Source organism: Schizophyllum commune, assembly GCF_000143185.2.
Source record: "Schizophyllum commune H4-8 unplaced genomic scaffold SCHCOscaffold_11, whole genome shotgun sequence".
NCBI lineage: Eukaryota > Fungi > Basidiomycota > Agaricomycetes > Agaricales > Schizophyllaceae > Schizophyllum > Schizophyllum commune.
In genome coordinates, this window is record NW_026089548.1 from 1,670,222 (window position 1) to 1,695,480 (window position 25,259).

Genomic DNA, 25,259 nt, shown 5'->3' on the forward strand with positions numbered 1-25,259 from the left:
CCAAGCGATTTTGGAGCACAGACTGACAAGTCACTGATGTGGAAAGGTGGGAAGGCCTCGCAGTTCGTCTGGTATGGTTAGATAAACCGCACAGACGCAGTATTTCACACACCGGTGGTGAAGTGGTTATCATGCTTGCCTTCCATTCGTGCGGGGATCGAACCCGTGGATTAGTTGAGCAAGCGGCACGGGTTCGATTCCCGTCCGGTGTAGATTTTTCGGTTCTTGCTCTTTTTTGTTCGCTAAAGACCCAAGTATTGACTCTGTAAGGGAGCGAGCCGGCCAGTATGTACCAGCTACTACGTGACATACGACTTTCATTACACCAGCATACCAACTACTTTGCGAGACAGATGACTCCAGAACGTCTCGAACAATGTCCTATCTCTCCCGCGCATCCACCGAATACGCAGGATTGGCGAGGCAGCTTCGTGCTTGGACGGACCGCGCGCAGCACCAACCGGATGGTCGACCTCCATAGCCGAGTCCGTTGAGCTTCGACGTCCCTCGACCGCGTATTCCGCCGCTGCGTCTCCCGGAGTTGCATCGTCATGTCCTTCCCAGTCCATCGCGTCTGGATGGGATCCTGTCTCCTCCTTGCCGCGAGTTGACCAACTGACCATCACGTCGAGCTGGCGCTCGTCGTGATGGTCTGGCGTAGGCTGCATGGACGCTTCCCGTTGCGCCTTCCGCCGCGCGGCGCGCGACCAAGTGTTCGCCGTTGCAGAAATCGTGAGCGCATAGGTTTGCGCGTTGGTTTGCACAGTGACGCCAGAGAGCGCTCCGCGGGCCTCGCGTACGGCGGCCTCGACTCGTTCGCTCCAGGATGTGTCGACAGCAATGTGTTGCGGAAGAGGCTGAGCCATCTCGTTGCGTAGTGGCAGGACGCTCTGAAGGGCCTGACTTGAGACGCGCGCGAGAGACTGAGGTTCGTGAGTGATTGGCAACGGAAAGATGGAGGCAACAACAGCAATACGTACATCAGGCAAGCGGACCGCTGTGAAGGACCATCCAATCGCCCATCGGCGGGTCTGACCTTGCACTAGCTCTGTAATCGCGTAGTTGTCAATCTTAAAGCGGAGAAATGAAAAGCGATGTTGGTAAGCGATACAACGGTCTAGTAAAAGTCGTTCCCACCCTATGTTCCTTCAGCACACGCACAATCTCTGCGACCGAAGATAGCTTTCCAAGCATTGAGGTATACCAGCTGGACGACATCATGAGCCCGCTGCCGGTGGATCGTCTTAAATTACTCACCGGCACCTCTCCCCATACCGCACGCTCTCCGCCACCATGCGCGCCACGAACGCAACCTCCCCACCCGGCGTGACCATCTCGACCGGCGCACCAGCGAGCGCGGTGGCGAGCTCAGGTCCCGGAGTCGATTGACGACTGCCCGACGTAGTATGCCTACTTGGCGTCGACCTTCCCGGCGTTGTTTCACGCCCTGGCGTAGACTGCCTGCTACCGGCCGCTGAGTTGCGCGCCACCCCTCGACTCCCGGCCCTCCTCGCCCCCACCGCCGGCCTCGCCTTCCCCGCCGCACACGCTGCGATCTCCTCCGCGCTTTCGTAGAATGGCGGGTTGCACATCGAGAACGCGAATTGGCGGTCGGGGTAGGCGGCGAGGGGAAGGAGGAGCGGCCCGCCTTCGGATGCTTGGAGGACTTCGATGCGTTGACTGCGTCCTTGGTACGGCTTGTCCGACCCATTGCGCGCGACATTCTCGCGAGCAAAGCGCAGCGAAAGCAGGTCGAGCTCTAGAGAAGAAGTCAACGTCAGCGCCTGACGCGAAGAATATATATAACGCACCGGTCGCCACGAACGCCCATCTTGCGTCTGTGGCGCAGCCGAGAAGGGGGTATATCGCAGACGCGCCGGTACCTCTGTAAGAAAAGGACACATATGAGTTCCTCTGGCTTTGGGCAGGAAGTGGAAAGATATACACATCGATGCCGAGAACGGGTCCACTCGGGTCATCTTGGGTCGCTTCAAGGATATCTTGCAGCCAAAGGATGTAGTTCAATCTGAGGGATGCTCGTCTTTCGTTCGCGCCAGGAAGACGGGACATAAGGGCATACCGATTAGGCACCTGCGATGGCGAAGACGTTTGCATCAGCGATGAGATTTGTTGATACAGTCAAAGGGGGTGTTATATAATGAAGCCGTTGGATAGAATCCAAGCAGGCAGAAAGACTCACAGGCGGGCACAACCTTTCAGGCGTCAACTGCACGTCGAGCCCGAAGTCGCGGTGAAGAAGCGCCTTCGTCAGGCAGCTGAAAGTTTTAGATTCAGTTTCTACTGGTAATTTCTGTAGCAATCGAAAGGACCTACATCTGCGCATCTGCATCACTGAAGTCGAGCGTAAGACCGCCATTTGCGGTGCGAACGAGGCTAAGGATGGGTTAGTAAATAGGAGCGTGTCAAGTATGATGTACACACTACGACTGAAGTGGATGGTATGCTTCTGCAAGCGCAGTAAAATCGATTGGGGTGCGGTATGGGTTGCGTGGGTGCATCTGAGTTGGCCAAGAAGTAGATGATTCGAATTGGGGTAGGGCTGACGGCAGCGAAATTGGTGTAGCCGGCAGATATAATAATTTGAAGCAGCCTTCAAGCAAGATGACGATAAAGAGAAACAATATCAAGCGCGCAAGGCGCTGTGAATATGATAGTCAAAGACAAAGTTCATTGTTTGGCTTTGCGTTCTGACGCGTCTGCTTTCGGCTTTCGCCGCAGACGCGCGGAATCTGCCGAACTCATGTTGAACTTCGGTCACGTCTTCGTCACAGCCTATCGTGCTTCATCGCGCTCCATATCTCACTGTATCTACTACCGCTGCCTCCCACTGCGCGTATTGACTCCAAGCTAGTCAAGGAATTGTCCAGCCGAGTATCGTACACGTCATTTTCACAGTGAAAGGTGCCGACGCTACTGGCTCCAAAGCGGCTTTCTGGGACAAGCAAGGGACAAGGGCGTCTGTCGTGCAATCTCAAAAATCCAAGATCCATCGCTTGCTGCTGCGCGGAATCTTGCTCGAGCCGGCGCTAGTATCAGTGAACTGTATCGTCCCCTTGTCAGCGGACCAGCGCCATCGTAATCGAGGGCCTTGCGTCACGCGTTCATAGCGCGTACTTTCAGCCACCGTTGTAGTGTGTTGTTCATTGCGCGACTAAAGACCGCTCGACGGCTGGCGTTCGAGGGTGACAGGAAGCTGAGCCTCGGAATACTGAGGCATGCACGATGCAACTCGCCGCTGCACCAGGTAGGCTATCCTTGGCGAGGCGGAAATTGGAAGGGGGGCGGGAATGAATGGTAGAAGGGGCAATGACCAAAATCTGCAGGACTCGGGATTCGAGAAGTGCGACACATGTCCGCGGCAAATGGATGCCCGGGAGGTGGGAGGCGCATGGCGATGGCAGGGAAGGGCTTGCCGGACAGCTCCTGTGCTTTCGTAGGCGCTGAAGAGCTGACGATCCTCCGTGCAAGTTCGTCTGTGCAGGTCAATGGTGCGGCGATAATCAAGAGACGTCCAACCTTATCCTGGAGGCTCTGAACTCAGGTACGGCCCAAGATCCGGGGCAGCGGTACGCGGACTGTGCCCTCGAGTTGCCGTAAACGGGCGTGCAGGCCGCGCGCTCGGGTGCTGGGAATGGGTGAAGGGTCCCGGCGCCGGCGCGGTGCTTTTGTCTTTGCGGGAGGCAGGCGGGGGTTGCCGGTGCTGGCGCCTGCCTGCCAATTGTGGCGTACGTCCAGGAAAGGAAAAGCGAATGCTACGGGCCACGTGCGGCGCCGGGCAATCGGTGCTTGGCGCGATCCGAGGGAGCGGGGCGCACGTGGCGTAATCCTCCAAACCTGCGCGCTCTCGTCGTTGACCCCGACAGCGATGGCAGCGGCGGGCGCAGGAGCGCCGACGGCGGCAGCTGCGATGGCGGGTGGGTACCACGCCGCCCCGAATATACTGTGAGTGTCCCCCTTCCGCGTCTTATGCACGGCGGGTGCCGGGCTGGGCGACCCATACCCTTGGGCGCGGACGACCCAGGCAGCGGTACGCGACCATCACGGGTGCCGGTCCCGCGCCGCGCCGCCGCTGTGTTCCTCCCGTTGGCTCCCCCGCTGACCGCGCCGCGCATGTACTCGAACCTCCCCCACCGACCCGCGAACCATGCCTCCGCTGCGCCACCGGACAGAGAGTACGACCTCGTCATGCGCCAGGAGCCGAAGCAGGCGCGCATGTGCGGCGTCGGCGGCAAGGGTGCGTCGACAGCGACGATGAGCTGGACGCACGAGCTGACCGACACCGAGCAGCTGACCGCCGCCCGATCGATCCACCGCCTATCGTTCAGCTGAGGGTTATCGACCCCAGCCGCAAAAACCGCGCCGCGGAACCCTCATCCAGTGGCGGGGGCGACGCTGAAGACGACGCATACGCGCAGTCCTTCCTGCAGAACCCATACTACTTCATGTTCGCAAGTCTCGCGAAGCCTGACGACGACACGGAGTTACATTGGCTGAAGGTGCGTCCACATATATGCGCCCTTCCGAGGCATATACTCACTTTATCTCAGGACGGGCGGACGCGTTGTACAACTGGCTCTGTTGTATCATCCCTGTACCACCTCAAAGACCCCATGAACGACAACGAAGACGCAGGCTTCTTCGTCTTCCCCGACCTCAGCGTACGCACAGAGGGCAGCTACCGCCTCAAACTCAGCTTGTACGAGGTCGTGGGGTGCGTCTTTTACGCCCTCAGCTTCGCCATTAAACTGACTGATATGCCCAGGAACAACGTTCGGCATTGCAAGTCAATATACAGCACACCATTCTACGTCTACACCGCGAAGAAATTCCCCGGCATGGAGGGTGCGTCCCCAGCCTTGCCATGTACTTCCCTTGTTGACGTCCGCTTTGCTCACTGATTCGTACTTCTTCCATGACGCGACACGCCACTCTTCGATCACCCGCCTCGCCACTTCCATAGAGTCCACGCCTCTATCTTGTTCCCTCGCCGACCAGGGCATCAAAATACGCATCCGCAAGGATATCCGTGTACGCAAGCGTGCCCCCACAAACACCATAGACGTTCCTCCGCCAGCGCGTGCGTATGTGCCTGCTGTCGATGATGATGAAGAGCAAGAACCCAAGCGCAAGCGTTCGCGAACGGATACCTGGAACGACGGCCGTCCGTCCGCTGCTCCCGTCCCAGTTCCCGAAGTCCCAACATTACCCGTACCTGTGCTACCTTCGACGCTGCCCGTGCCCACGGTGTCTGACGCCATCGACCCTGCGCTGACAAACGGGGGAGGGGGCGGCTCCCTCAGCGGTCCGATGGGCCCTATGATTCCCCCACCACCCGGAGCATCGCAGAATGATGCGCCTCCGTCGCCTCTGCGAACGCCGTCGCCTGACCGACGAGGTTCACAGCATCACTCGATACCGCCGCCTCAACACCACCAAGGGCCGCCACCATCGCATCATGGGCTTCCGCCGCCGCTTTCTGGGCCTGGAGGGCCTCCGCCGCCTGGACATGCGGGACCTCCGCCCGTGCATCATGCGCCGCCGTCTGCGCCTGGCCACTACCCTCCTTATGGGCCGTACGGCGGGCAGTATGACTATGGACATCATGCGCCCTATGTCCCGCGATACGATAATGGCTACGGTTTCTACGATGATGGCGCAGGGCCGTCAGCACCACCAGGAGGCAATGTCCCAATCTCATCTTCCCCGGCGGGCGCATCATCTGGCTTGACCGGACCTGCTGCCACGGCGCCGACGGGTGCTGCACCAACTACGCCGACGCCGTCTGGCATGGCAGGGCCGCCCCCTCGTCCAGGAAGCCCTCAGCGAAGCTACGGATACGCACCGGCGCCGCCACCCAGGTACAGTAGCCACTACGGTTATCCCTCAGGGCCGGAGGGATGGGCGTATGGGGCGCCGCCTCCCGCCCAGGCATCACCACCCGTCGCGGCGTCTTCTCATCTGCCGCCGTCTGGCGCACAACAATCGTCGGGTATGACGCATGCGTCAGGCTCGGGTGCCCACCCTCCAGGAACTACTGCTCGGCCTTCCAGCACGGTCGCTCATTCCTCTGGCGCGGTCGCTCAGCCGTCGCCTACAAGCGCGCACGTATCGCCCGTGCAACCGCCTGCTGCGCAACCCTCGCCTGGAACGCCAGGATATCCGCCTTATCCACAACAATACGGCTACCCGCCCTACAATGGACCACCTTACGGTGCGCCTCCCGCATCTGGCGGCCCTTACTACGCACCTGCCCCACCGGGAAACGCAAGCTATCCGCCTGGGAACGCATCGTATCCTCCGGGGCCGCCAGCAGGACCTGGCGCGTCTGGCTATCCGGCGCCGTACCCTGGTGGAGGTTATGCGTATGGGAGCGGCTCGCCGTATCCGCCTGGTGCTGGCTATGCCTATGCGGGCGGCGCGCCCTACCCTCCAGGCCCAAGTGCACCCTATCCAGGTGGTTACAACTCAGCGCCATACGCAGGAAGCGCAGGCTACCCGCCACCAGGCCCCAGCGGCGCGTCGTATCCGCCCGCGCCAGGTAACGCATCCTATCCTCCGGGCTCCTCGGCCGCGCCTCCGTACACTAATGGCGGTGCGCCTCCGTACAACGGTGCGCCGCCGTACGCGACTGGAAGCGGGGCTCCGTACCCTGGGGGCGGCTATCCACCGTACGCGAGCGGCGCGCCCGGCTATGGCGCTGGATATGGGTACCCGCCGGGCCCAGGTTACCCTGGCCAGCCGTACGCGCCGCCGTATGAAGGGGCAAGGGCGAGCGGGGATGCTGGGAGGGCGGAGGGCTCGAGGGCGGGGGAGGGGGCGCGCGCCGCTGGTGATCCCACTCGGTCGAGTGGCGATGCCTCGCGGCCGTCGGAGGACCGTGGGCGGGCGAATGGTGGTCCTGGCGGGGAGAGCGTGCGTTTGGCGCCGCTGCGAAGGGAATCGCTCGAGTATCCGGCTGCGTACGCGTCGGTGCCTATCCGGAGGGAGAGGGAGTCGCGGGACTACCTGCCGCGGCCCGACTATCCTGCGAGGGAAGGCGAGGAGCGGGGTGACTATTCGCGGGAGTCGTACTCGTCGCGCTATTCGAGGGACTATCGGGCGGGTGAGTATGCTGGCGGGAGGGAGTATGCTGGGGGTGTTTCAGGTGCAGGTGCTGCTGCAAGTGGAAGTGGAAGTGGACGAGAGTATGCTGGTTCGGGGAGAGAAGGTTACGCAGGCGGGAGGGAGGGGTATGCGCCGAGGGAGGAGAGGGAAAGGGAGAGGGAGGAGCGGGCGAAGAAGAGCAATAACCCGCTCAGCATCGGGAACATCATCTCGGAGTGAGGGTGAGCGAACGGGCATTGAGAGGGAGGGGGGCTCGTGAAAGGACTATAGAAAAGTACTTCGCCTTGGCGGTGGAGTTGGGATGTGGAAGGCGGGGGAGGGGAAGAAGAGACGAAATATCAATGTGCTTATATACATACTCACCGGCATCTCTCGTTCATCTATACTCACTCATTCTCATCGGCGCTCGTGCTTCACTTTTGGCTTGTTTCTTGTCGGCTGCATACTTGTGCTATCCTTTTTGCAGTCGTTGTTCTCTATTTGCCGTTCGCTTTCTTGTGTGCATAGTCTTTGCTTGTTGTTTGCATATTCATTCACTTATTCGCGGGAGTACCGAGTTGTGCAGTGTGAGGGCTTTGACACCCGACTAGAGACTTACGTTGTGATTCGTGGCCACAAGCTCATCTCTAGTCTCCCATGGCAGACGTTCGGGGAAGCTCATCTCCAGGTTGACGGATATCCGGCCCGATTACGGGAAGGTGGGCGCTTGCGGCTCTAGATCGCTCTCACAAGCGTACTTGTCTTCGACGACCATCGTCTACTCACATTTCCTGTATGTTGTATCCTCAGAGATGCTTGTCGGGCTACTCTCAGCGTATTCAATGCCAAGCCCCTGCCGCTTTAAGGCCGCACCGCACGGGTTCTGCGCGCGTCGGCCGAAGGCGGCATGATCGACAGTCGATCCCCAAGACATTGACGAGCAGAACGCGATGATGGACGCGATCGTCTCTCCTCCTCCCTCTCGCGCGCTTACCCTTCTCTTTCCCTTACAATGAGTGACGCATCCAGCCCTGCGCCTCATTTGCGCGATTCCGCCCTCGCCTCAAAGCTCACCGGCGCGCTCGAGTCGCGCAAGCAGCGATCGCTCCTGCGCCACCTTCCCAAAGCGTCGTCCCCCACGACTGCCGACGTGATCGACTTCAACTCGAATGACTACCTGTCTCTGCGGCGGTCGCCTGCCCTGCGAGAGGCGTTCCTATCGAAGCTCGCAGCTGCGCCGGATGTCCTGGGCTCGGGAGGTTCGCGGCTGCTGGTGAATGGCTCGGCGCATCAGGCGTTGGAGGAGAGGGCGGCGAGGCTGTACAACCCACGAGGGTGTAATGGTCTGGGAAAGAAGGAAGCGCTGCTGCTCAACTCAGGCTTCGATGCGAATGCCGGGTTCTTTGCATGCGTACCGCAGCCGGGGGACATCCTGGTGTACGACGAGAATATTCACGCGAGTGTACACGATGGCGCGCGCATTGCACGCGTTGCGAAACGCTATGCATTTGCACACAACGACGTGCAGGCACTCAGGGACATCCTCAGAGCAGCCAAGCAGCAGCATCCAGGTCTATCTTCTGCCTCGACGTCCAAACCCAAGTCTAGTCTGTTTCTCGCCGTAGAGAGTGTCTACAGCATGGACGGCACGATCGCGCCTCTCTCCGAGATGGCAGATGCGCTCGAAGAGGCTTTCCCCAGCGGTAACGGGCACCTGATCGTCGACGAGGCGCATGCCACCGGCCTGTACGGCCCTCGCGGACTAGGCCGCGTCGCGGAACTCGGACTAGAAGATCGTGTGCTGGCGCAGCTGCATACCTTCGGTAAAGCGCTGGCGGCGAGCGGTGGTATGTTCCTATATTCTTTTTCAGTCAGTGACTGACATGGTTCACAGCCCTCCTCCTCGTACCACCCCTTCTCAAGTCGTACCTCTTAAATTACGCGCGGCCATTAATTTACACAACCGCCCCTGCGTACTCGGCAGTCGTGGCGGCTGATTGTGCGCTCGACGTCTTGGAAAACGGCACGACAGAGCGGGTGAGTTAACGGATCTCCGCGGTCCTCACAATCACTGACATGTTCAATTGAACTCTCAGCTTGCCGCAAACCTTCGCTCCGCTTGCATATACCTCGTCTCCCGCCTGCTGACAGAATTGAAGGATGTACCAGAGGACATCGTCAGCTTGCCGGTGCACTTGACTAGTTCGACATCCTCATCGGCTGTGCAATTCGTGTCGCCCATCATTCCCCTATTGACCTCTCACCCACGGTCTCTGGCAGCGTATCTCGCAGCTGAGCGGCAAAAGACGGCTGGCAAGGACACTCGCCCAATTTCCGCGCGGCCTATCGTCCCTCCGACAGCGTCGTCGCGGGTGCGTGTATGCGTACAGGCGGGGCATACAAGGGAGGAGTTGGATGCGCTGGCCGACGGGGTGGTAGAGTGGGCGAAGACGGAGGGGAGAGCGTTGTCTGCGAGGGCAGAGGGGAAGGCCTTGTCTGTGCAATTAAGGGAGAACGACGTACCTCAGGCGAAGAGTAGGTTATAGAATGAGACTTATCGTCGAATCGCGATGGTTTGTAGGTGACGGGTGACACATTGTCACGCAGATCGAAATCGGCAGCAGAGGAGCTATCACCTATTCCTCTCCCAAGTGAAGGTTACGGATCGCTACAGCACAGGTACTACATAGAGCCTCGAAGACTACCAAACACTCTGGCCTTGTATACGAGCTGAGATCAGTTCATCACCTTGCTGGCCAAAAACACACGTGATTCCATCACGTGAAGGAGGTTGAAGTGGCGTGCGAGGGCCACCTTGCCCCTTGTTCTGTGCCGATCACCTTCTGAGCTGGGTCCACAGTCCTGCTTTTCGTCTCGTCTTTGACGTCGTCCCTGTTGACTTGTCAATGAGTGTCACCGTCAAGGTGCGTGAGAGATCGTCATGGAGACTACGAACTTGACGCCCGCTGTCAAACCGCGCCACTCACGGCTGTGCGCAGACCATGCAGACGACTTTTCCCGAGCTGCTGCTATTCAGCACTATACTGTATCAGCTCACCACTGGCTGCTTGCCGGATTCTCCCTCACCACCGCCGTCGCATGATGCCATTGTGGCGCGCGACCAGTGTTGCCACACTTCATCGGCATCTTCCGCGGGCTCGGAGTGCGAGCCTGTGGCTTCATCGAGCTCGCTAGTAGCTTCGTCAAGCTCACCGCGCCCTCCCACACCTACCAAACCTCGGACCCGCGGCCTTCAACGACTGCGGCGCAAGGCGCCACCCCCGCTGGACACTTCACTCCAGCCGCCATCCGACACGCCCACCAACGAAGAAAATGCCGCAACACCACCACCCACCGCAGAGCTAGCCTGCCTACCTTACCTCCAGCAACGCGAATACCGCGACGTGCTCGTCTTCCGCATACCGTATCCCGTCGCTGATTGCCAGGGACGCGCTTGGGGCACGCGAGGGCGGCACTTGCTGGATCGATGCAAGTTCGGTACGCGGAGGCAGCGGTTAATAGCAAGGATCCTTTTGCGGGCGGAGGGGTATACGACTTTGCTGCCGGAGGAAGAGGAGGGGGATATCGGGCGGTTTTTCAGACAGTTCCAATAGGTGGAGGCAGACGTCAGGTTGTGGTATACGATGTGCATGGGGTTGGTGGCACATAATGTGCATGCCCTGGTGGGTATAATTTACTACTACGATACGCACGATGGCTTGTAGTCATCATGGAGGGGGTGTACAGTCCACATAGGATGTAGATAATGTCGAAGGGTTGGGGGTGAGCGTGAGCTAGGCGGCACATATCCTAGGGTGGCACGTACCGATGACAATGGGACGAGTCGAAGAGCGAACTCTAGAGTCTCAAGAGAAAAGACAGTATTGGCAAGAATGAAGATCATTTGCGGACGATGCTGGCGGTGAAATTCGAAGAGCGGACGAGCAGCATTCATTGCGCGCAAAAAATCCCGGAGGATACGTTTGATAGGTCGAGAGACAGCGAGAGTAAAAGAGCCTGTTTCTTGAAGGACAGATCTTGGAGAAGGGGGCAAGCAAGCGATTGCCTAAATTTTGGCAAGCATTCACTTTGGGCAACCTATTACCTGACGAAGGGCGGGTGATCCCTCCATATGGAGTTATTCAGGAGGCTTTACAGCGTTCATAGCTGCCGTAGTAATCCGAGGGCGAGATGCCTGTACATTCGCTGCGATACCGTCCATATAGAATGTGGAGATTGTGGCGAGAGAAAACAAAGAAATTGTCCGTTTCGGGAAGGCGTTGCTCGCAGCCACGCGAGCATCATTTTGGACGCGTGATCAGCAATAGACGCGCGCTTGAGCCTCGAACTTGCACTTGACTTCGACGAGCGTCGCGTCGCCGGCTCCCCCAGAACACCCTCTCATTGTCTGCGAATCTCTCTATCGTCTCCCATTGCCCACATTGATCACACACTCCTTCACTCGAGCCTGCGACGGCGCTTTCCAAGTCACCGCTTCTCCTGCACCGTCTGCTTGACGCCTGGAGATCCATGGTATCCAAGAACAAGTCGAAAGCGAAGAAAGCAAGAGCCCAGCAGAAGGCTGCAGCCCAGGCCGCGCCACCAATCGTCAACACCGAGCCGCCGCCCCCGCCTGCGAGTCCGATCCCTGCGCCGCCCAAGTCCCCGGTTCCTTCTCCGACCAAGCTCAACGCTAAGGAACCGCCGCTTCTGCGACACGTCCAGTCCCCTATGCCGGATAAGCCCCCACCGTCATTCACATCTGCGATGAAGATGACGAAGAAGGGGAAGGGACGAGCGGCGGAGGACGAAGGGGACGAAGATGACGAGGAGTACGAGGATGAGTCGGACGAGGAGCTTGAGGATGCGGTTTACTCGGTGCGTCTCAGACGCCTGGGCATCTGCAGCACAGCTGACGAGGATACAGCGCGAACCCGGGGACACCAGCGCGGCTGCGATCGCCGCCACAAACGAGCTCGTCAACACGGCCAAGGAGCTGTATCGCAACATGGATCAGCTCCACCGCAAGGTGGGATCGACACCGGGAGAGGGAATACCGGATGACGATGAATACTGGAGCACGTTCCCTCCCCACATACGGACCTTTGTGCGTGCTGTGCCCTTGTCCTACTACATCCCACTCACAGCTTTTCGCAGGCGCAAGCGATGTATGCTATCGCCCAGCAAATGGTTCAGTCAGGTGGGGGGAACGTCAAAGGACCCGATCCCGGCATGCCTTTCGACTCGAGCGTATTCATGGACCCCGCGTTCAATCGGTCGATCCAAGAGGCGGCAGCAGCGCTCGCGCCACTTCCCAACGGAGGGACTGCCACGACGCCCAACTTATCGACCTCTCCGCCACCGCCGACTACCGGGACGTATCATGAGCCGCTGGATCTGTTCACGGAAGACGAGGAGGAAAGCGACACGCCTCAAAGCAGGTCTCCGTTCATTGCTACACCTAGCACTCGTCTAATCTACTCACAGCTACTAACTCGCATAAGAAGAAGAAGAAAAAGAAGAAGAAGAAGGGGAGTAAGCAGCAAACGGAGAGCCAGCAACCGCCCACGGCGCCTGCGCCACCACAAACCGCACAGCCACCGGCAGCCCGGCCGGCGCCACCGGCGCCTATCGGTACGTTCGGGCCGGTCTCGATGACTGAGAGTGATGACAAATAAGCGTCAACAGCGCATCCTCCTCCCGCTCACGAAATGCCGGCGCCGCGCCCGCCCTCCTCGACGACAACGGCGCCGCCGCCGAGCTCAGTATCGATGGGAAAACAGCCGATGACATACCCCGCGACACCTGCAGCGACTCCGGCGCCACAGGGACGCTCAGCGCGCGCGGCGTCAAAGGCGCCGTTGCCCGCGCATGCGTACCCGCACAGTCACCCTCATCACCATCCATCGCCGCCAGCTTCCAACGCGTCCGCGACGCAAAAGTCCAAAGCCGCCTCAGACTCCTCCTCCACCAAGCCCAACAAGATATGGAACACGAGCACGACGGAGGAGCGCGAACGCATAAAGGAATTCTGGCTGGGGCTCGGCGAGCAGGAGCGCAGGAATCTCGTCAAGATCGAAAAAGATACAGTCCTGCGCAAAATGAAGGAGCAGCAGAAGCACAGCTGTAGCTGCGCCGTGTGCGGAAGGAAGCGGTGAGTCGCGATAAAATTTTTGTCGCGTAGGAGCTAAGGTCGCGTTCAAGAAATGCCATTGAAGAAGAGCTCGAGGTACTGTACGAAGCTTATTACGAAGAGCTAGAACAGTACGCGAACCATCAGCAGCAATACGTCTCTTCCGGTCGCACCATCACACCACCTCCCGGCCCCGGCCCCTTCCCTGGAAGCGTCGAGCTGGACAAGAATGGTGCGGTGGTAGGACATCCGGTGAACGGCAAACCGCATGGCGCGCGCACCAAGATGCCCCCGGCCGTCAATGGACGGAAGCCCCCGATCAAGCAGCCCCCGGACTCTGAATTCGACGACGATGAAGGTGAGGAGGACTACGAAGACGATGAGGACGACGAGGAATACGAGGAAGAAGACGAGGAGGATGAAGAGGACGACGCTGATGACGACGAGGACGTGCGACCCGTGCGCGGGCGGCGGCCCGCAGCACCGCCGGCACGAGGGAACGCCCGTCGGGCAGCCAAGCCCAACGGTCGCGAAGGCTTCTTCAACCTCGGGAGCAGCTTAACCGTCACAGGTGTGTTCAGCGTGCCGCGCTCACAGACCGTGTTTTGTTATACTCATGACTAGGTCCCGGCAACATACTAACAGTCGCGGACGATCTCCTTAAGAACGACGGTCAAAAGTTCTTGGAGATGATGGAGCAGCTCGCCGAGCGCCGCATGCAACGGGAGGAAGAAGCCGCCGCCGATGTCGATGACGACAGCGAGGAGGACGAAGACGACGAGGATGATGAAGACGATGAGGATGACGAGGACGAGGAGGATGAGGAAGAAGAGGAGGTGCGTTGCCTGCATACGGGTTCGGGTATACATGCTGACGCGATCGCAGATCCTCACCGAAGAGCAGAAGATGGAGGAGGGCAAGCGGATGTTCTCGATCTTCGCCGCGCGTATGTTTGAGCAACGCGTCCTGCAAGCGTATCGCGAGAAGGTCGCCCAAGAGCGTCAGATGCAGCTGCTGCGCGAGCTCGATGAGGAGGAGAAGATGTCGGCGACGAAGGCGAAGTCAAAAATGTCGCAGAATCAGAAGAAGAAGGATAAGAAGCGGTGCGTTGCATACCCCGATCACACGGAAATCATTGCTGACGATGTTTCCTAGACAGCAGAAGCTTGCCCGGGAGGAGGAGCGCGCGGCACGGGAGGCTGCTAAGGCTGCAGAGGAGCAAGCTATGCGGGCTCGTCAGCAGGCACAGGAAGAGGAGAATCGTCGCAAGCGCGAGGAAGAGCGCGCGCGGCGTGAGGCTGCTCGCAAGGCTGCAGAGGAAGAGCGACAACGGAAGGAGGAGGAGCGTCGTAAGCGCTTGGCTGAAGAGCGCGAACGCGAAGCGGAGCGAGAACGCAAGCGCAAAGAACGCGAGGAGAAGCTGCGGGCTGAGCGGCGCGAGAAGGAGGAGAAGGAGCGCAAGCTCAGGGAGGAACGGGAGGCGAAGGCTGCTGCTGAACGTGCCGCCGCCGCCCAAGCCAAGCGGGAGCGTGAAGAGCGTGAGCGCGAGGAGCGGGAGAAGAGGCTGGCGAAGGAGAAGGAGGAGCGGGAGGCGAAGGAACGCGAGCGTGCTGCTCAGCAACAACAGCAGCAGGCACAGCAACGCAAGAACAACGCTCGCGGTCCCCAATCGCCTCGGAATGCTACTGCGTCTTCATCGCGTCAAAGCATTCCCAACGGGACAACGCCCAAGAAGATCCTCAACAAGCCTGCTCCTGTAGCTACCCCTATTCCCCCTGTGCAGGCATCGACGAGCGGTGCGTCTGGATCGCGACCGCCCCTCGTGCAGCCGCAGCCACAGACTGCGTCGCGCCCGGCTGTACCTCCGCAAGCCTCGCAACCCGCCACTCCCATCTCCCCTCATATCTCTCATCTGCAGTCATCGCCGGGAGGACCCATATTCGGGCACGGTATCATACCACCTCCGTCTCGAGGACCTCTGTCTCCGCCTAACAACTTCATTCCTTATGGCGCACCACCACTGTCGTTACCTCAAGGGCCACCTCCGCCTGGTGCTCTTGCTCCTTCAGCGCTGCCGCGGAACATTGGTCCCGGGGTCCCCTTCGAGCCTCCTTATAGCCGTCTCCCTCCCGCCAACGCGCCACCTGCGCCGATCGGTCCTCCATCGAAGGCGGGTGCCCTGCCTCCTGGCGCGCCGGGCGTCATGGGTCCGGGACCTGCAGGCCCCAGTCGACGGATGTCTATACCTGACCCAGGACCTATCACTCGACCGATTGCGCCTATCGCGCGTCCGTCGGTTGAGGGAAACACGTCCGGGTCTGTGTCACCTAGCCGGCGGTCACCCAGTCCCAAGGGCGTGCTCGGGTCGAAGGCGCTCGCAGCGGACGACGACGAGGTCGTGCCAACGCCTCGACGAGGAGCGACGAACGGGCCGGTAGGCCAGGGATGGGTACACTCGAGCCCGCGTGCGCCGGCGCCCATAGGTGCGCCGTGGGGAGGACCGCCGCCGCCGATTGGTGCTGGTGCGCGCCCGCCGCCGCTGAACACCATGGGCACGATGTGGAACAGCATGGGCGGGCCCAATGACTGGCATCCTGCGAGCGCGGCGCCGGGGGCGTTCTTCCCGCCCACACCGTTCGCGGCGCACAGCTCGACGCCGTCTCCGCATTCGGGGACGTAGGCGCCTCGACCGCTGCTTCCCGCCACTTCGTCCGCCGTCGTCCGGCTCCTTGTTGCGCGCACACCACACACAATTACTTGTAATCTGCTAGTTGCATTGACCCTTTGTCTGACGCTACCCCCTTTTTATTCTCTGCTTGTGTCCACTCACATTTGTGCGCGCATTATTGCAATTCTGTGGCTGCTAATCATCGACATGCCTGTCCAATACATCATGGTAAATGAAACTGCAAGTGTCGCTGTGTCGTGTCTTGAGGCGTCAAGCTATATTTCGCACGTCAGCAAGGATGACTTGCTGGTCAGAGCTGGTGGAAGGAAGGAACAAAGCCTTCCAGATAAGAGAAGTTGAGGATGAGTCCGCGTAGGTGCGGGTGCAGGTTTCGAGTATGCACATTCTGCGGAGATTCCAGCTGGACTTTCACAGGAGTACACCATGCTCACTTGAAGCAAAACTCAATAGGTGTCGTTGTGGTCTCGTCCGTCCGGGCGACCAGAGCAATGCCCAGTGGTAATTGCTGAAGGCGGGTATCTCATATCATCGCAGATTATACGGCGGCTTCGAAGGAAGAGACAAGTATCGAATTTCTCTGGATGCAAGCGCTCATGCGCAACCCGTAAAGCTTCCCAGGTTCGAGGTGGTCGATGTGACGGAAGTTCAACCGTGACAAAAGCTTCCGAATATGGAAGTTATTGTTATGCTTGGACCACGTGTCAACAGCCAAACAGTCGTCACCTAAACGAATCCATTGTTTCCTCCGCCTCTCATCCCGTGGCGGCGGCACGGGCTTTATTCATTCGGGCGTGTCTGTAGGCCGCCGAATTCTTACACTAAAGCCTGCGAACGACCGCATTACATGGCGGATATTCCGCTAAACTCACTACGGACGAATAAGTCATCGCGCGCAGGCTACAATCGACTCGGCGACGGGACGGAGGAAGATTCCGGAACCACGCAGACGCATACAAGACAGAGCGCACAGACGAAACAGATGCGGAAATCTGCACTTACTGCAGCGAACGCGTCGCGGAGGAATGGGAAGCTGAGGAAGGGCCGGTATGCGGACGATCCGGAGGAGGAAGCGGGGTTGTTAGGCGCCGAGGACTATCAGGAGGAGCATGACGAGCGGGGGGAACTGATTGCAGATGACGCGTCTGTGAATACCCAGGTGTGTAGCTTGCTACCGTTCGGACGATGCATATTGACAAGCGTAGACGAAGGTACCGCTGCTGAAGACCTCATCCGTGAAGGATAAGTCAAGGACGGTGCCTTTCAGACCACCAGGTGCGCGCAGTATATAATCGCATATATGCCTGATATCAATGAAGCTCGTAGAGAAGTTCCAGGCCAAGTTCTCGCCAAATATCGTGCGGAACCAGAAGTACAACCTGTTCACCTTCTTCCCCATCGTATTCTACGAGCAGTTTAAGTTCTTCTTCAACCTCTATTTTCTACTCGTTGCGCTCTCCCAGTTCATACCCGCCTTGAAGATTGGTGCGTGCCCATCCCCTCCTAGTTATAGGCAATGCTCACCTTCACCGCAGGCTATATCGTCACCTATGTCGCCCCCCTCGCCTTCGTGCTATGCGTCACCATGGGCAAGGAGGCCTACGACGACTACAAGCGCAACCTCCGCGATCGCGAGGCCAACTCCGCCAAGTACCTCATCCTCACCCCGCCTAGCCAGGCCGAAGAAGAGTCCGCGTTGACCGCGGACGCATCCTACCTCGACACGCACATCAATACCCGCTCTGTACCCTCATCCTCCCTCCGCGTCGGCGACCTTATCCGACTCGAGAAGAATCAGCGCGTGCCCGCCGATGTCATCCTCCTGCACACGTCTGACGCCTCTGGCACCTGCTTCATCCGCACGGACCAGCTCGACGGCGAGACGGACTGGAAGCTGCGCGTCGCGGTGCCGGAGTGCCAGAAGCTGCCCGAGGGGAGTCTACCCCGGCTGGAGGCGGAGATCTATGCGGACGCACCGACAAAGGATATCCACACGTTCGTGGGGACGTTCACGCTGAACAAGGCCCCGGCGGTGGATGGTCCGCATACGCAGGGCGTTCCTTTGCAGCCCATACCGCCGAGCGTGTCCCCGCTGACGGCGGAGAACGTGCTGTGGGCCAATACTGTGCTTGCGTCCGGGTCGGCGGTCGGCTTCGTGATCTACACTGGTGCGGAGACGCGGGCAGTCATGAACACAAGTCACCCGGAGACGAAGGTGGGCCTGTTGGATATCGAGATCAATAGATTGGCCAAGGTGCGCGTCAACATACGACGACTTCTCGCTTGCGCTGACGTCTGCTAGATCCTCTGCTTGGTGACCTTCCTCCTCTCCATAGTCCTCGTCGCCTTGAATGGCTTCCGCGGACTGTGGTACGTCTACATCTTCCGCTTCCTTATTCTCTTCTCGTCCATTATTCCCATAAGGTGAGCATATCGTCTATTGTAATCCCAGGCTGCGTTGACGATGAATCAGTTTGCGCGTCAACCTAGACATGGGGAAGACGGTCTACGGCTACGAGATTATGCATGACCCGGAGATCCCGAATACCATCGTGCGCACGAGCACGCTGCCGGAGGAGTTGGGAAGGATACAATACCTGCTCAGCGATAAGACGGGCACTTTGACGCAGAATGGTATGTCCTGGGTCGCCGATCTTTCGGGGTATGGAGCTAAGGCGCTGTAGAGATGGAAATGCGCAAGTTGCACATGGGGACCATGGCTTTTGGTTATGATTCGATGGACGAGGTCTCGCATCAATTGGCGGTTGCGTTCGGGGCGCAGGAGCATCCGAGTAAGTGCTTATCGAAAGATGTACGGGTGATGCTTGAATTCTGGCAGGTGCCCATATGATGACTGGTGCTCAGATCGCAGGGCGAGGGCGGCGAGACATGTCCTCCCGCGTACGCGATGTTGTTCTCAGTCTTGCGCTTTGTCATAACGTACGTGATATCTTGTTTGTCGGCCTCCGCTCATGCTTAATACGCTCACCAGGTCACACCAGTCACCAACGACGACGGGTCAGTAGGGTACCAGGCATCCTCCCCAGATGAAGTCGCCATCGTTCAATGGACCCAATCCGTCGGCCTCACGCTCGTCTTCCGCGACCGCACCCGCATCGAGCTGCAAACTCCCACCGGCGCCCGCATGGTCTTCGACGTCCTCAACATCTTCCCCTTCACCTCCGAGTCCAAGCGCATGGGCATCGTTGTGCGCGATGTCGCTTCCGGCGAGGTCACCTTCCTGCAGAAGGGCGCCGACGTCGTGATGGCGCGCATCGTGCAGCGCAACGACTGGCTCGAGGAGGAGACGGGCAACATGGCGCGCGAGGGCCTGCGCACGCTCGTCATGGCGCGCAAGCGGCTCAGCAGCGGCACGTACGACGAGTTCGCGGACGCGTATCACGAGGCGAGCATCCGGCTCGAGGGCCGGAATGAGGCGATGGCGAGCGTGGTGGCGAAGTATCTGGAGCATGATTTGGAACTGCTGGGCCTAACGGGAGTGGAGGATAAGTTGCAGGACGAGGTCAAGTCGACGCTGGAGCTGTTGAGGAATGCGGGGATCAAGATTTGGATGTTGACGGGAGACAAGATTGAGACGGCGAGGTGCATTGCGATTTCGACAAAGCTTGTCGCGCGCAATCAGTACATTCACGAGGTTGCGAAGTGTACGTGTTGTCCTGGTCGTGCGTCGATGCCGAGATTAACTTGCTGTCAGTGCGCACATCGGACGAAGTACGAGACCAGCTGGAGTTCCTGCAGTCGAAGCTGGATTGCTGTCTGGTCATCGATGGCGAGTCGTTGCAGGTAGGTCGCCTACTGATACCTCGCATCTTGGGCTAATCAAACGTGATAGCTCTGCCTCAACCTGTTCAAGAACGAGTTCATCGAGATCGCCACGAAGCTATCTGCGGTGGTAGCTTGCAGATGCTCTCCGACACAGAAGGCCGATGTTGCCCGCCTCATCCGCGCTCATACAGGCCGGAGAGTCTGCTGCATCGGCGATGGTGGTAACGACGTTAGCATGATTCAGGCCGCGGACGTCGGTGAGTTCCCTCCACTTTGTGCATCAGAGAGCTTTCGATGACACCCTGACCAGGCGTCGGCATCGTGGGCAAGGAAGGAAAGCAGGCCTCGCTCGCAGCGGATTTTTCTGTCATCCAGTTCAGCCACCTCACCAAGCTTCTGCTCTGGCACGGACGCAACTCGTACCGCCGCTCTGCCAAGCTCGCGCAGTTCGTCATCCACCGTGGTCTGATAATATCGATCATGCAAGCAGTGTTCTCGGCGATCTTCTATTTCGCGCCTATTGCCCTTTATCAAGGCTGGCTTATGGCGGGTTATGCGACGGTATACACAATGGCGCCGGTGTTCTCGCTCGTGCTGGATCGGGATGTGAATGAGGACCTTGCGCTACTTTATCCCGAGCTCTACAAGGAGTTGACGAAGGTCCGTGGCACGATGAGCGCCTTGGTGACCACGATGCTGACAACCACGGCAGGGACGTGCACTTTCGTACAAGACGTTCTTCGTGTGGTGCATGATCAGCCTGTACCAAGGTACGCACGCCTTATCCACGAGCGTCATGATTCGACTGACCCATGACATAGGCGCTGCCATCATGATCATGTCCCTCGTACTTTTCGAGACCGAGTTCCTGCACATCGTGTCCATCTCCTTTACTGCCCTGATCCTCAACGAGCTCATCATGGTTGCTTTGGAGATAACGACATGGTAAGTCTGTCGATCCTGTCGCAAAACAGTGTCATAACACATTTCGCGCAGGCATATGTACATGGTTATCTCCGAAGTCGTTACGCTGGCGATTTATGCAGGCAGTATCGTCTTCCTGCCCGAATACTTCGGTGAGTGATTCAGTTGCGCTGTCCTTTCGCTCGATGGCTAATTACCAATGTAGACCTCAACTTTGTCATGACGCCTGGGTTCGTATGGAAGACGGCGGTCATTGTCTCGATTAGCGCGCTGCCCTTGTATATCATCAAGCTCATACGCAGCCGATTCGCGCCAGCTGCTTCCAGCAAGCTATTGTAATTTAACAGCTGATTTAATGGACATTGTGGATCCTGGATCGGATGTGAATGATCACGGCGTTCAATGCCTTGTTATCGTACAGACGCCCTCCTGGGTGCAAGGTTCGTCGTATGCTGGTACCCATTTGACGCAACCTGACTCATGCGCACCCACATCAGAGTCGACTGCCGCGCAGCACGTAGTAGCACTTGCTGAAGTGGACAACGCTGAGTGGAAGGCCTCTCGACTGTCGCGCAGCGCACAATTCTATTCAGGCGCTGCGGGCAAAGTCCGTGCTGCTCTGAGTGGGTTTGAGGCTTGTTTGTGCCTGCGCGATCTTTGAGACTTGGTCCGCGCGACCACGATGTGGCTACCGCGGCGCAGTCATGACTTGCTTATCTCCATCTCGGGCTCCGGGGGGGGGGGGGTCTTTATGTCCATATAAGATGTGCGTTGCTCTCAGTGGCTGCGTAGCATCATGGACGGCCTCGGGATGTGTGACGAAGACCAACTTCATACTGACAAGGCAGTCGCGAACGCTCAGACGCCTTTGCTGCCTGGCCCACGAGCCGACCGCAGGCGGGCAGATGACGATCGTCGCAGCGTTAGGGTTCACTTGTTCCGCTACTTCTTCTGCGCCTTCGCTCTTCTAGTCTTCTTCGTGCACGTTCTCTCGGATAAAGTCCGCTACAAAACCCTTCATGTCCTAGGGCTTGGTAGCAGCGACTCGACAATGAACGTACGTCGTATCCACTAGCCTTGGTGAATCCTCGCTGACTTCTTCGTAGGCGAACGAATGTTGGCCCATCCCGGACGACATCAACGTTGTCGACTGTCGCGAGTGGGAGGTCCGAGACGGCACCCCTTGTGTCGGCAAAGCTTCGTTTAGGTTCGCCTTGCCTGCGGACGAGCTCTTCGCACTCTCTCGTGGGCCGCGCTCGCACGGCGTCGTCCGCATCCGACAGAGCGCCGATCCGACCGACGATGTTCGCATCGAAGTTGAGGCTCGTTCAGAAGTTCCTGCCGGACTGGTTCACGCGAAGGCCTGCTTGTCCAGGCGCGAGGGCAGCGACGATACTGCTGGTATTGGCCTCTTTGTGAGAGACATGCGCACCGTGCTCAGAGTTCCATGACTGACCGTTTGCACAGACCGACAGATGGTGGGATGAACACGCTCATCGCCACTACCGTGGCGTCCGCTTCGACGTCGAGATCATACTCCCCAAGCATGAAGATGTCCTGCAAATCATCAAGATGAGCACGGACGTGCCCAACTTCCAGCAATCCGTCGCAGGTCTGGCGGACACGGTACTCTTCCAGGAGCTTGATCTGCGCTCGGCCAATGGGCGGATTAATGCAGAGGTAAGCACTTGCATCCTCGTGCATGAGGCTCGCTGACCCCCTTCAGTCCCTTCGCGCTGTACACGGCAAGGTGGAGACGCGGAATGGACAGATCGACGGCACGTTCTACGGCGAGGAGTATATGGCTTTGCACACCACGAACGGCCTTGTCGACGCAACGGCCTCCGCCAATGTCACGGACATCCGTACGACCAACGGCGCAATTCAGGGTCGGTATGCGGCCAGTCGGGAACTCAGTCTCTGGACCTCGAATGGCCAGATCTCCGCGTCCGTTGCGCTGGAGAACGACCCCCAAGGTCCGCCGACCAAGGCTACGCTGCAGAACTCGAATGGGTGCGTGTGCTTCTCGGCCTCGAAATCCTGTATCTCTTATTCACACGTGCATTAGCCGTATCCAGGTCGATACGACGCTGATCTCGACTGAAGGCTCTGCAGGATCCTTCATCGTCAACGCGCAAACCCACAACGCCGCCCTCAACCTCGACTTCGTCTCCGCTCCTCTCGACGCCGCTCTCAACCTCGAGGCCCACACCTCGAATGGCGGCGTCGACGTGCGTCTGCATCCCTCCTATGAAGGCAGGTTCGACGCCAGCACGACGAATTCTCATGTGCGGGTCCAGATGGGTGAAGGGGGTGGTGGGGATCGCGGGCGGAGGCACATCGCGATCGCCCAGAACACTGCCAAGTATGTTCAGGGTGCTGTGGGCTGGAGCGAGGAGGGCATGGTGCGCGGACATGCCAGTGTGTCTTCGCGGAATGGGCCTGTGTCACTTCGGGTCTGAAGTAGTGTTCGAAAGTGTACTCTACTCGGTGTTCGATGTTGTATTCACGATTTCGACCTTTCTTGCCATTGATGTTGGGCATTGTCTGTCTCGTGTAGATAGGTCGTATGCATCTGTTCTCCGTAACGGTGGCAGATCGACAAAAAGGTATGACAAGAGGGGGATTCGAACCCCCGCAGGCGAACGCCTATTGGGAAACCCAGCAATAGCGGGTAAGCTTTCGCTTGAATCCAACTCCTTAGACCACTCGGACATCTTGCCATGTTGAAGGGCGTTCTTTACTGCAATAGAACGTGTCTATAAAATAGGATCATCCTTCGTCGAGTTCTGACGATACTACTTACGTATCTTTCTCCTTTTTGGCTTGATAATCACCTATTCTCACTCGTCTCTAACAGAACGAGTGCTAGCGGCTGCTGAGCAGATCTGGGCGACCATGCGTCGTGGCAGTGTGACGTGAACTTGAACAATGTCACAAGCCAGGTCTTTTGTCCGTAACCATGATGAGCAGTGCGACCATATGCAGTGCGTCCTGCTGTCTTCGAGCTCCAACTTACTCCATCATTGAGAGGGTTCGTGCGGCCAAGTCATCAGTGGGCCGCGAGGTGCTACTTCCTTGGGACATGTTCGAGAATGAATGATGCAGATGGTTTGCTCGATATAAAATCTGTTGAGCCCCTTTGCTCTACTTCCACCGTCACCGTCTACCTCAACTCCTCAGTGCTCTTTGTGCTCCTCTCTTTGAAGTGAGTATGTTTTCTAGACTGAATATCTATCGCTCATGGTTCAACACAGTCAAGTTTGGGAGACTACTTGTCAGTCGTTGACCTGACGTCGCGCTTCACACTGCTCACCTTTCTTTGCAGGTCCCTTGTATCGCGCTTGTATACCCAAATATCTTGCGCTCTATATTTCCCATCATGCGCAACATCTTTACGACCTTCACGCCCACCCTTCGCAACCTCATCATCGCCGCCCTCCTCTTCAACCTCGCCGCCTTCATCGTCTCCCTCGTCGCTATCGGCAACCGCACCTCCATCGGCGGACCCATCCCAACCGCTATCAACTTCATCTACCATGCCGTCATGCTCGTCTGGCAGTACCGCCTCACCCGCCTCGCTACCACCTCGCCCACCGCCCCCAGCTCCACCCGCGCACAGGACCTCAGCGCTTCCTCCACGGACCTCGCCCCTTCCGCGCCTGGCGCTCCCGCGCACCCTGCGCACCCGGCCCCGCTCTCCGCCTACTCTGCCATACCGGCGGTCGTCGTTTCGTTCGTGATCGCGCTGTGGTTCACGTTTGACTTCTCCTTCGGCGTGTTCATGTGCATCGCCAACTGGTTTGAGTGGGACTGGAAGGACGGGCCTGCGCCCGAGCGGGTTGAGGCTATCCTGTATGCGGCCTTCTCGCTGGGTATCGCAGGCTCTATGTGGGGTGTGGGAGGTCGCGGAGTGCATGAAAAGCGCATGCGCGCGAAGGAGATGCGTGCCCAGTATGCTCTGTACCAGGTCGAGAGGCAGCGCGCCATGGCCTGAGCGGTCTTTGATACGACGTGAGTAGGCAGATTTCGCCTCATCCTCCTACTGACTTAGTCGACAGTTATCAGACGATGCTTCATGATCATGATGCATGATGGACACTTCGAACTCGTCGAGCCTTCCTTGAACGATCTATTTTATTCCGCCCCTACAGCTCCCACTGAACGCAATGATGATGTTCTAAGAGTCTGGCATGTCCATAACCAGCGCTTACGATTGCATGGTGCGCCGCAAATGCACGCCAACCAAGAGCATCCGTCACCTGCTTTACTACTGTAAGGCCTGACTCGAAGATCGAACTAGATGATGGCCAAATGCAGGCGACGCCATTGTAGCCGCCCAACGGCGAGGTGATGGAGAGGTTGGTCTCCGGTGCGTTCTGAGATGTCCGTCAGGTGCCCCAGATTGGATCTTATACAGTCGTCTCTTGATCTTAAATACCTCTCTCCGCTGTCCCATAAAGAGCAACAGGACCATGCAAGTGATGTGCCACAATTTAGTCGAAGGTCAGACATACGTCGCGCTGAGAACGTGCTCCTCTTGGTCGGAGCTGTGAGGCTCGTCACAAAGCTCAATCTTCCGCACTACAATTTGTGTCGGACACTCTTGCACCTAATCTGTCCTCG

General features: G+C 58.4%; 7 protein-coding genes and 2 non-coding genes across 9 annotated transcripts; 7 read left to right on the forward strand and 2 right to left on the reverse strand.

Annotated features, from left to right (window-relative positions):
* Positions 1-108: 108 nt before the first annotated feature.
* SCHCODRAFT_t220 lies at positions 109-212 on the forward strand. The gene has a single exon. It is a non-coding gene; the product is annotated as a tRNA-Gly (tRNA).
* Positions 213-217: 5 nt separating this feature from the next.
* SCHCODRAFT_02639553 (uncharacterized protein) lies at positions 218-2,687 on the reverse strand. Its single transcript, XM_050346090.1, has 10 exons — positions 2,443-2,687; positions 2,335-2,394; positions 2,201-2,276; positions 2,081-2,091; positions 1,946-2,026; positions 1,812-1,885; positions 1,258-1,759; positions 1,138-1,207; positions 981-1,070; positions 218-923 (listed from the first exon to the last, which is right to left on the reverse strand). The coding sequence occupies exons 1-10, from the start codon at positions 2,517-2,519 to the stop codon at positions 321-323; spliced, it is 1,644 nt and encodes a 547-aa protein (XP_050198309.1). The 5' UTR covers positions 2,520-2,687; the 3' UTR covers positions 218-320.
* A 1,134-nt stretch (positions 2,688-3,821) lies between these two features.
* SCHCODRAFT_02639556 (uncharacterized protein) lies at positions 3,822-7,753 on the forward strand. The gene is made up of 5 exons (XM_003028146.3): positions 3,822-4,255; positions 4,309-4,517; positions 4,569-4,732; positions 4,784-4,863; positions 4,982-7,753. The coding sequence occupies exons 1-5, from the start codon at positions 4,132-4,134 to the stop codon at positions 7,342-7,344; spliced, it is 2,940 nt and encodes a 979-aa protein (XP_003028192.1). The 5' UTR covers positions 3,822-4,131; the 3' UTR covers positions 7,345-7,753.
* A 33-nt stretch (positions 7,754-7,786) lies between these two features.
* Positions 7,787-9,858, forward strand: SCHCODRAFT_02553610 (PLP-dependent transferase). The gene is made up of 3 exons (XM_003028147.2): positions 7,787-8,951; positions 8,999-9,141; positions 9,201-9,858. The coding sequence occupies exons 1-3, from the start codon at positions 8,117-8,119 to the stop codon at positions 9,648-9,650; spliced, it is 1,428 nt and encodes a 475-aa protein (XP_003028193.1). The 5' UTR covers positions 7,787-8,116; the 3' UTR covers positions 9,651-9,858.
* Positions 9,859-10,101: 243 nt separating this feature from the next.
* Positions 10,102-10,956, forward strand: SCHCODRAFT_02639562 (uncharacterized protein). The gene has a single exon (XM_050346091.1). It carries the CDS (start codon positions 10,107-10,109, stop codon positions 10,716-10,718), a length of 612 nt encoding a protein of 203 aa, XP_050198310.1. The 5' UTR covers positions 10,102-10,106; the 3' UTR covers positions 10,719-10,956.
* A 493-nt stretch (positions 10,957-11,449) lies between these two features.
* On the forward strand, positions 11,450-16,172 carry SCHCODRAFT_02680898 (uncharacterized protein). Its single transcript, XM_050346734.1, has 9 exons — positions 11,450-11,982; positions 12,032-12,211; positions 12,262-12,541; positions 12,592-12,738; positions 12,793-13,258; positions 13,309-13,808; positions 13,862-14,073; positions 14,123-14,340; positions 14,393-16,172. Exons 1-9 carry the CDS (start codon positions 11,635-11,637, stop codon positions 15,915-15,917), a joined length of 3,876 nt encoding a protein of 1,291 aa, XP_050198311.1. The 5' UTR covers positions 11,450-11,634; the 3' UTR covers positions 15,918-16,172.
* Positions 16,173-16,671: 499 nt separating this feature from the next.
* Positions 16,672-21,037, forward strand: SCHCODRAFT_02639568 (phospholipid-translocating P-type ATPase). Its single transcript, XM_050346092.1, has 16 exons — positions 16,672-17,082; positions 17,129-17,198; positions 17,250-17,408; positions 17,459-18,177; positions 18,226-18,347; positions 18,397-18,557; positions 18,608-18,715; positions 18,763-18,863; positions 18,916-19,588; positions 19,639-19,727; positions 19,777-19,966; positions 20,020-20,369; positions 20,422-20,479; positions 20,531-20,654; positions 20,706-20,785; positions 20,839-21,037. Exons 1-16 carry the CDS (start codon positions 16,771-16,773, stop codon positions 20,970-20,972), a joined length of 3,450 nt encoding a protein of 1,149 aa, XP_050198312.1. The 5' UTR covers positions 16,672-16,770; the 3' UTR covers positions 20,973-21,037.
* A 336-nt stretch (positions 21,038-21,373) lies between these two features.
* Positions 21,374-25,006, forward strand: SCHCODRAFT_02692601 (uncharacterized protein). The gene is made up of 12 exons (XM_003028150.2): positions 21,374-21,690; positions 21,740-22,048; positions 22,101-22,313; positions 22,360-22,646; positions 22,702-22,864; positions 22,934-23,038; positions 23,194-23,242; positions 23,494-23,551; positions 23,579-23,620; positions 23,817-23,841; positions 23,962-24,647; positions 24,695-25,006. Exons 1-11 carry the CDS (start codon positions 21,430-21,432, stop codon positions 24,628-24,630), a joined length of 2,181 nt encoding a protein of 726 aa, XP_003028196.2. The 5' UTR covers positions 21,374-21,429; the 3' UTR covers positions 24,631-24,647; positions 24,695-25,006.
* On the reverse strand, positions 23,246-23,356 carry SCHCODRAFT_t222. The gene has a single exon. It is a non-coding gene; the product is annotated as a tRNA-Leu (tRNA).
* Positions 25,007-25,259: the final 253 nt, after the last annotated feature.

Coding starts and splice junctions, on each gene's coding strand:
- SCHCODRAFT_02680898 (XM_050346734.1), top strand. CDS start 11,635: ATGGTATCCAAGAACAAGTCGAAAGCGAAGAAAGCAAGAGCCCAGCAG. Junction 11,983..12,031: donor TTGAGGATGCGGTTTACTCG/GTGCGTCTCAGA, acceptor ACGAGGATACAG/CGCGAACCCGGGGACACCAG. Junction 12,212..12,261: donor CTCCCCACATACGGACCTTT/GTGCGTGCTGTG, acceptor AGCTTTTCGCAG/GCGCAAGCGATGTATGCTAT.
- SCHCODRAFT_02639562 (XM_050346091.1), top strand. CDS start 10,107: ATGCAGACGACTTTTCCCGAGCTGCTGCTATTCAGCACTATACTGTAT.
- SCHCODRAFT_02553610 (XM_003028147.2), top strand. CDS start 8,117: ATGAGTGACGCATCCAGCCCTGCGCCTCATTTGCGCGATTCCGCCCTC. Junction 8,952..8,998: donor AGCGCTGGCGGCGAGCGGTG/GTATGTTCCTAT, acceptor CATGGTTCACAG/CCCTCCTCCTCGTACCACCC. Junction 9,142..9,200: donor AAAACGGCACGACAGAGCGG/GTGAGTTAACGG, acceptor TTGAACTCTCAG/CTTGCCGCAAACCTTCGCTC.
- SCHCODRAFT_02639568 (XM_050346092.1), top strand. CDS start 16,771: ATGGCGGATATTCCGCTAAACTCACTACGGACGAATAAGTCATCGCGC. Junction 19,728..19,776: donor TCGATGGCGAGTCGTTGCAG/GTAGGTCGCCTA, acceptor CAAACGTGATAG/CTCTGCCTCAACCTGTTCAA. Junction 20,480..20,530: donor CATGATCAGCCTGTACCAAG/GTACGCACGCCT, acceptor CCCATGACATAG/GCGCTGCCATCATGATCATG.
- SCHCODRAFT_02639556 (XM_003028146.3), top strand. CDS start 4,132: ATGTACTCGAACCTCCCCCACCGACCCGCGAACCATGCCTCCGCTGCG. Junction 4,256..4,308: donor GTGCGGCGTCGGCGGCAAGG/GTGCGTCGACAG, acceptor GACACCGAGCAG/CTGACCGCCGCCCGATCGAT. Junction 4,733..4,783: donor AGCTTGTACGAGGTCGTGGG/GTGCGTCTTTTA, acceptor TGATATGCCCAG/GAACAACGTTCGGCATTGCA.
- SCHCODRAFT_02692601 (XM_003028150.2), top strand. CDS start 21,430: ATGGACGGCCTCGGGATGTGTGACGAAGACCAACTTCATACTGACAAG. Junction 22,314..22,359: donor ATGGGCGGATTAATGCAGAG/GTAAGCACTTGC, acceptor GACCCCCTTCAG/TCCCTTCGCGCTGTACACGG. Junction 22,647..22,701: donor ACGCTGCAGAACTCGAATGG/GTGCGTGTGCTT, acceptor CACGTGCATTAG/CCGTATCCAGGTCGATACGA.
- SCHCODRAFT_02639553 (XM_050346090.1), bottom strand. CDS start 2,519: ATGCACCCACGCAACCCATACCGCACCCCAATCGATTTTACTGCGCTT. Junction 1,886..1,945: donor CCCGTTCTCGGCATCGATGT/GTATATCTTTCC, acceptor CTTTTCTTACAG/AGGTACCGGCGCGTCTGCGA. Junction 924..980: donor CAGCGGTCCGCTTGCCTGAT/GTACGTATTGCT, acceptor CACGAACCTCAG/TCTCTCGCGCGCGTCTCAAG.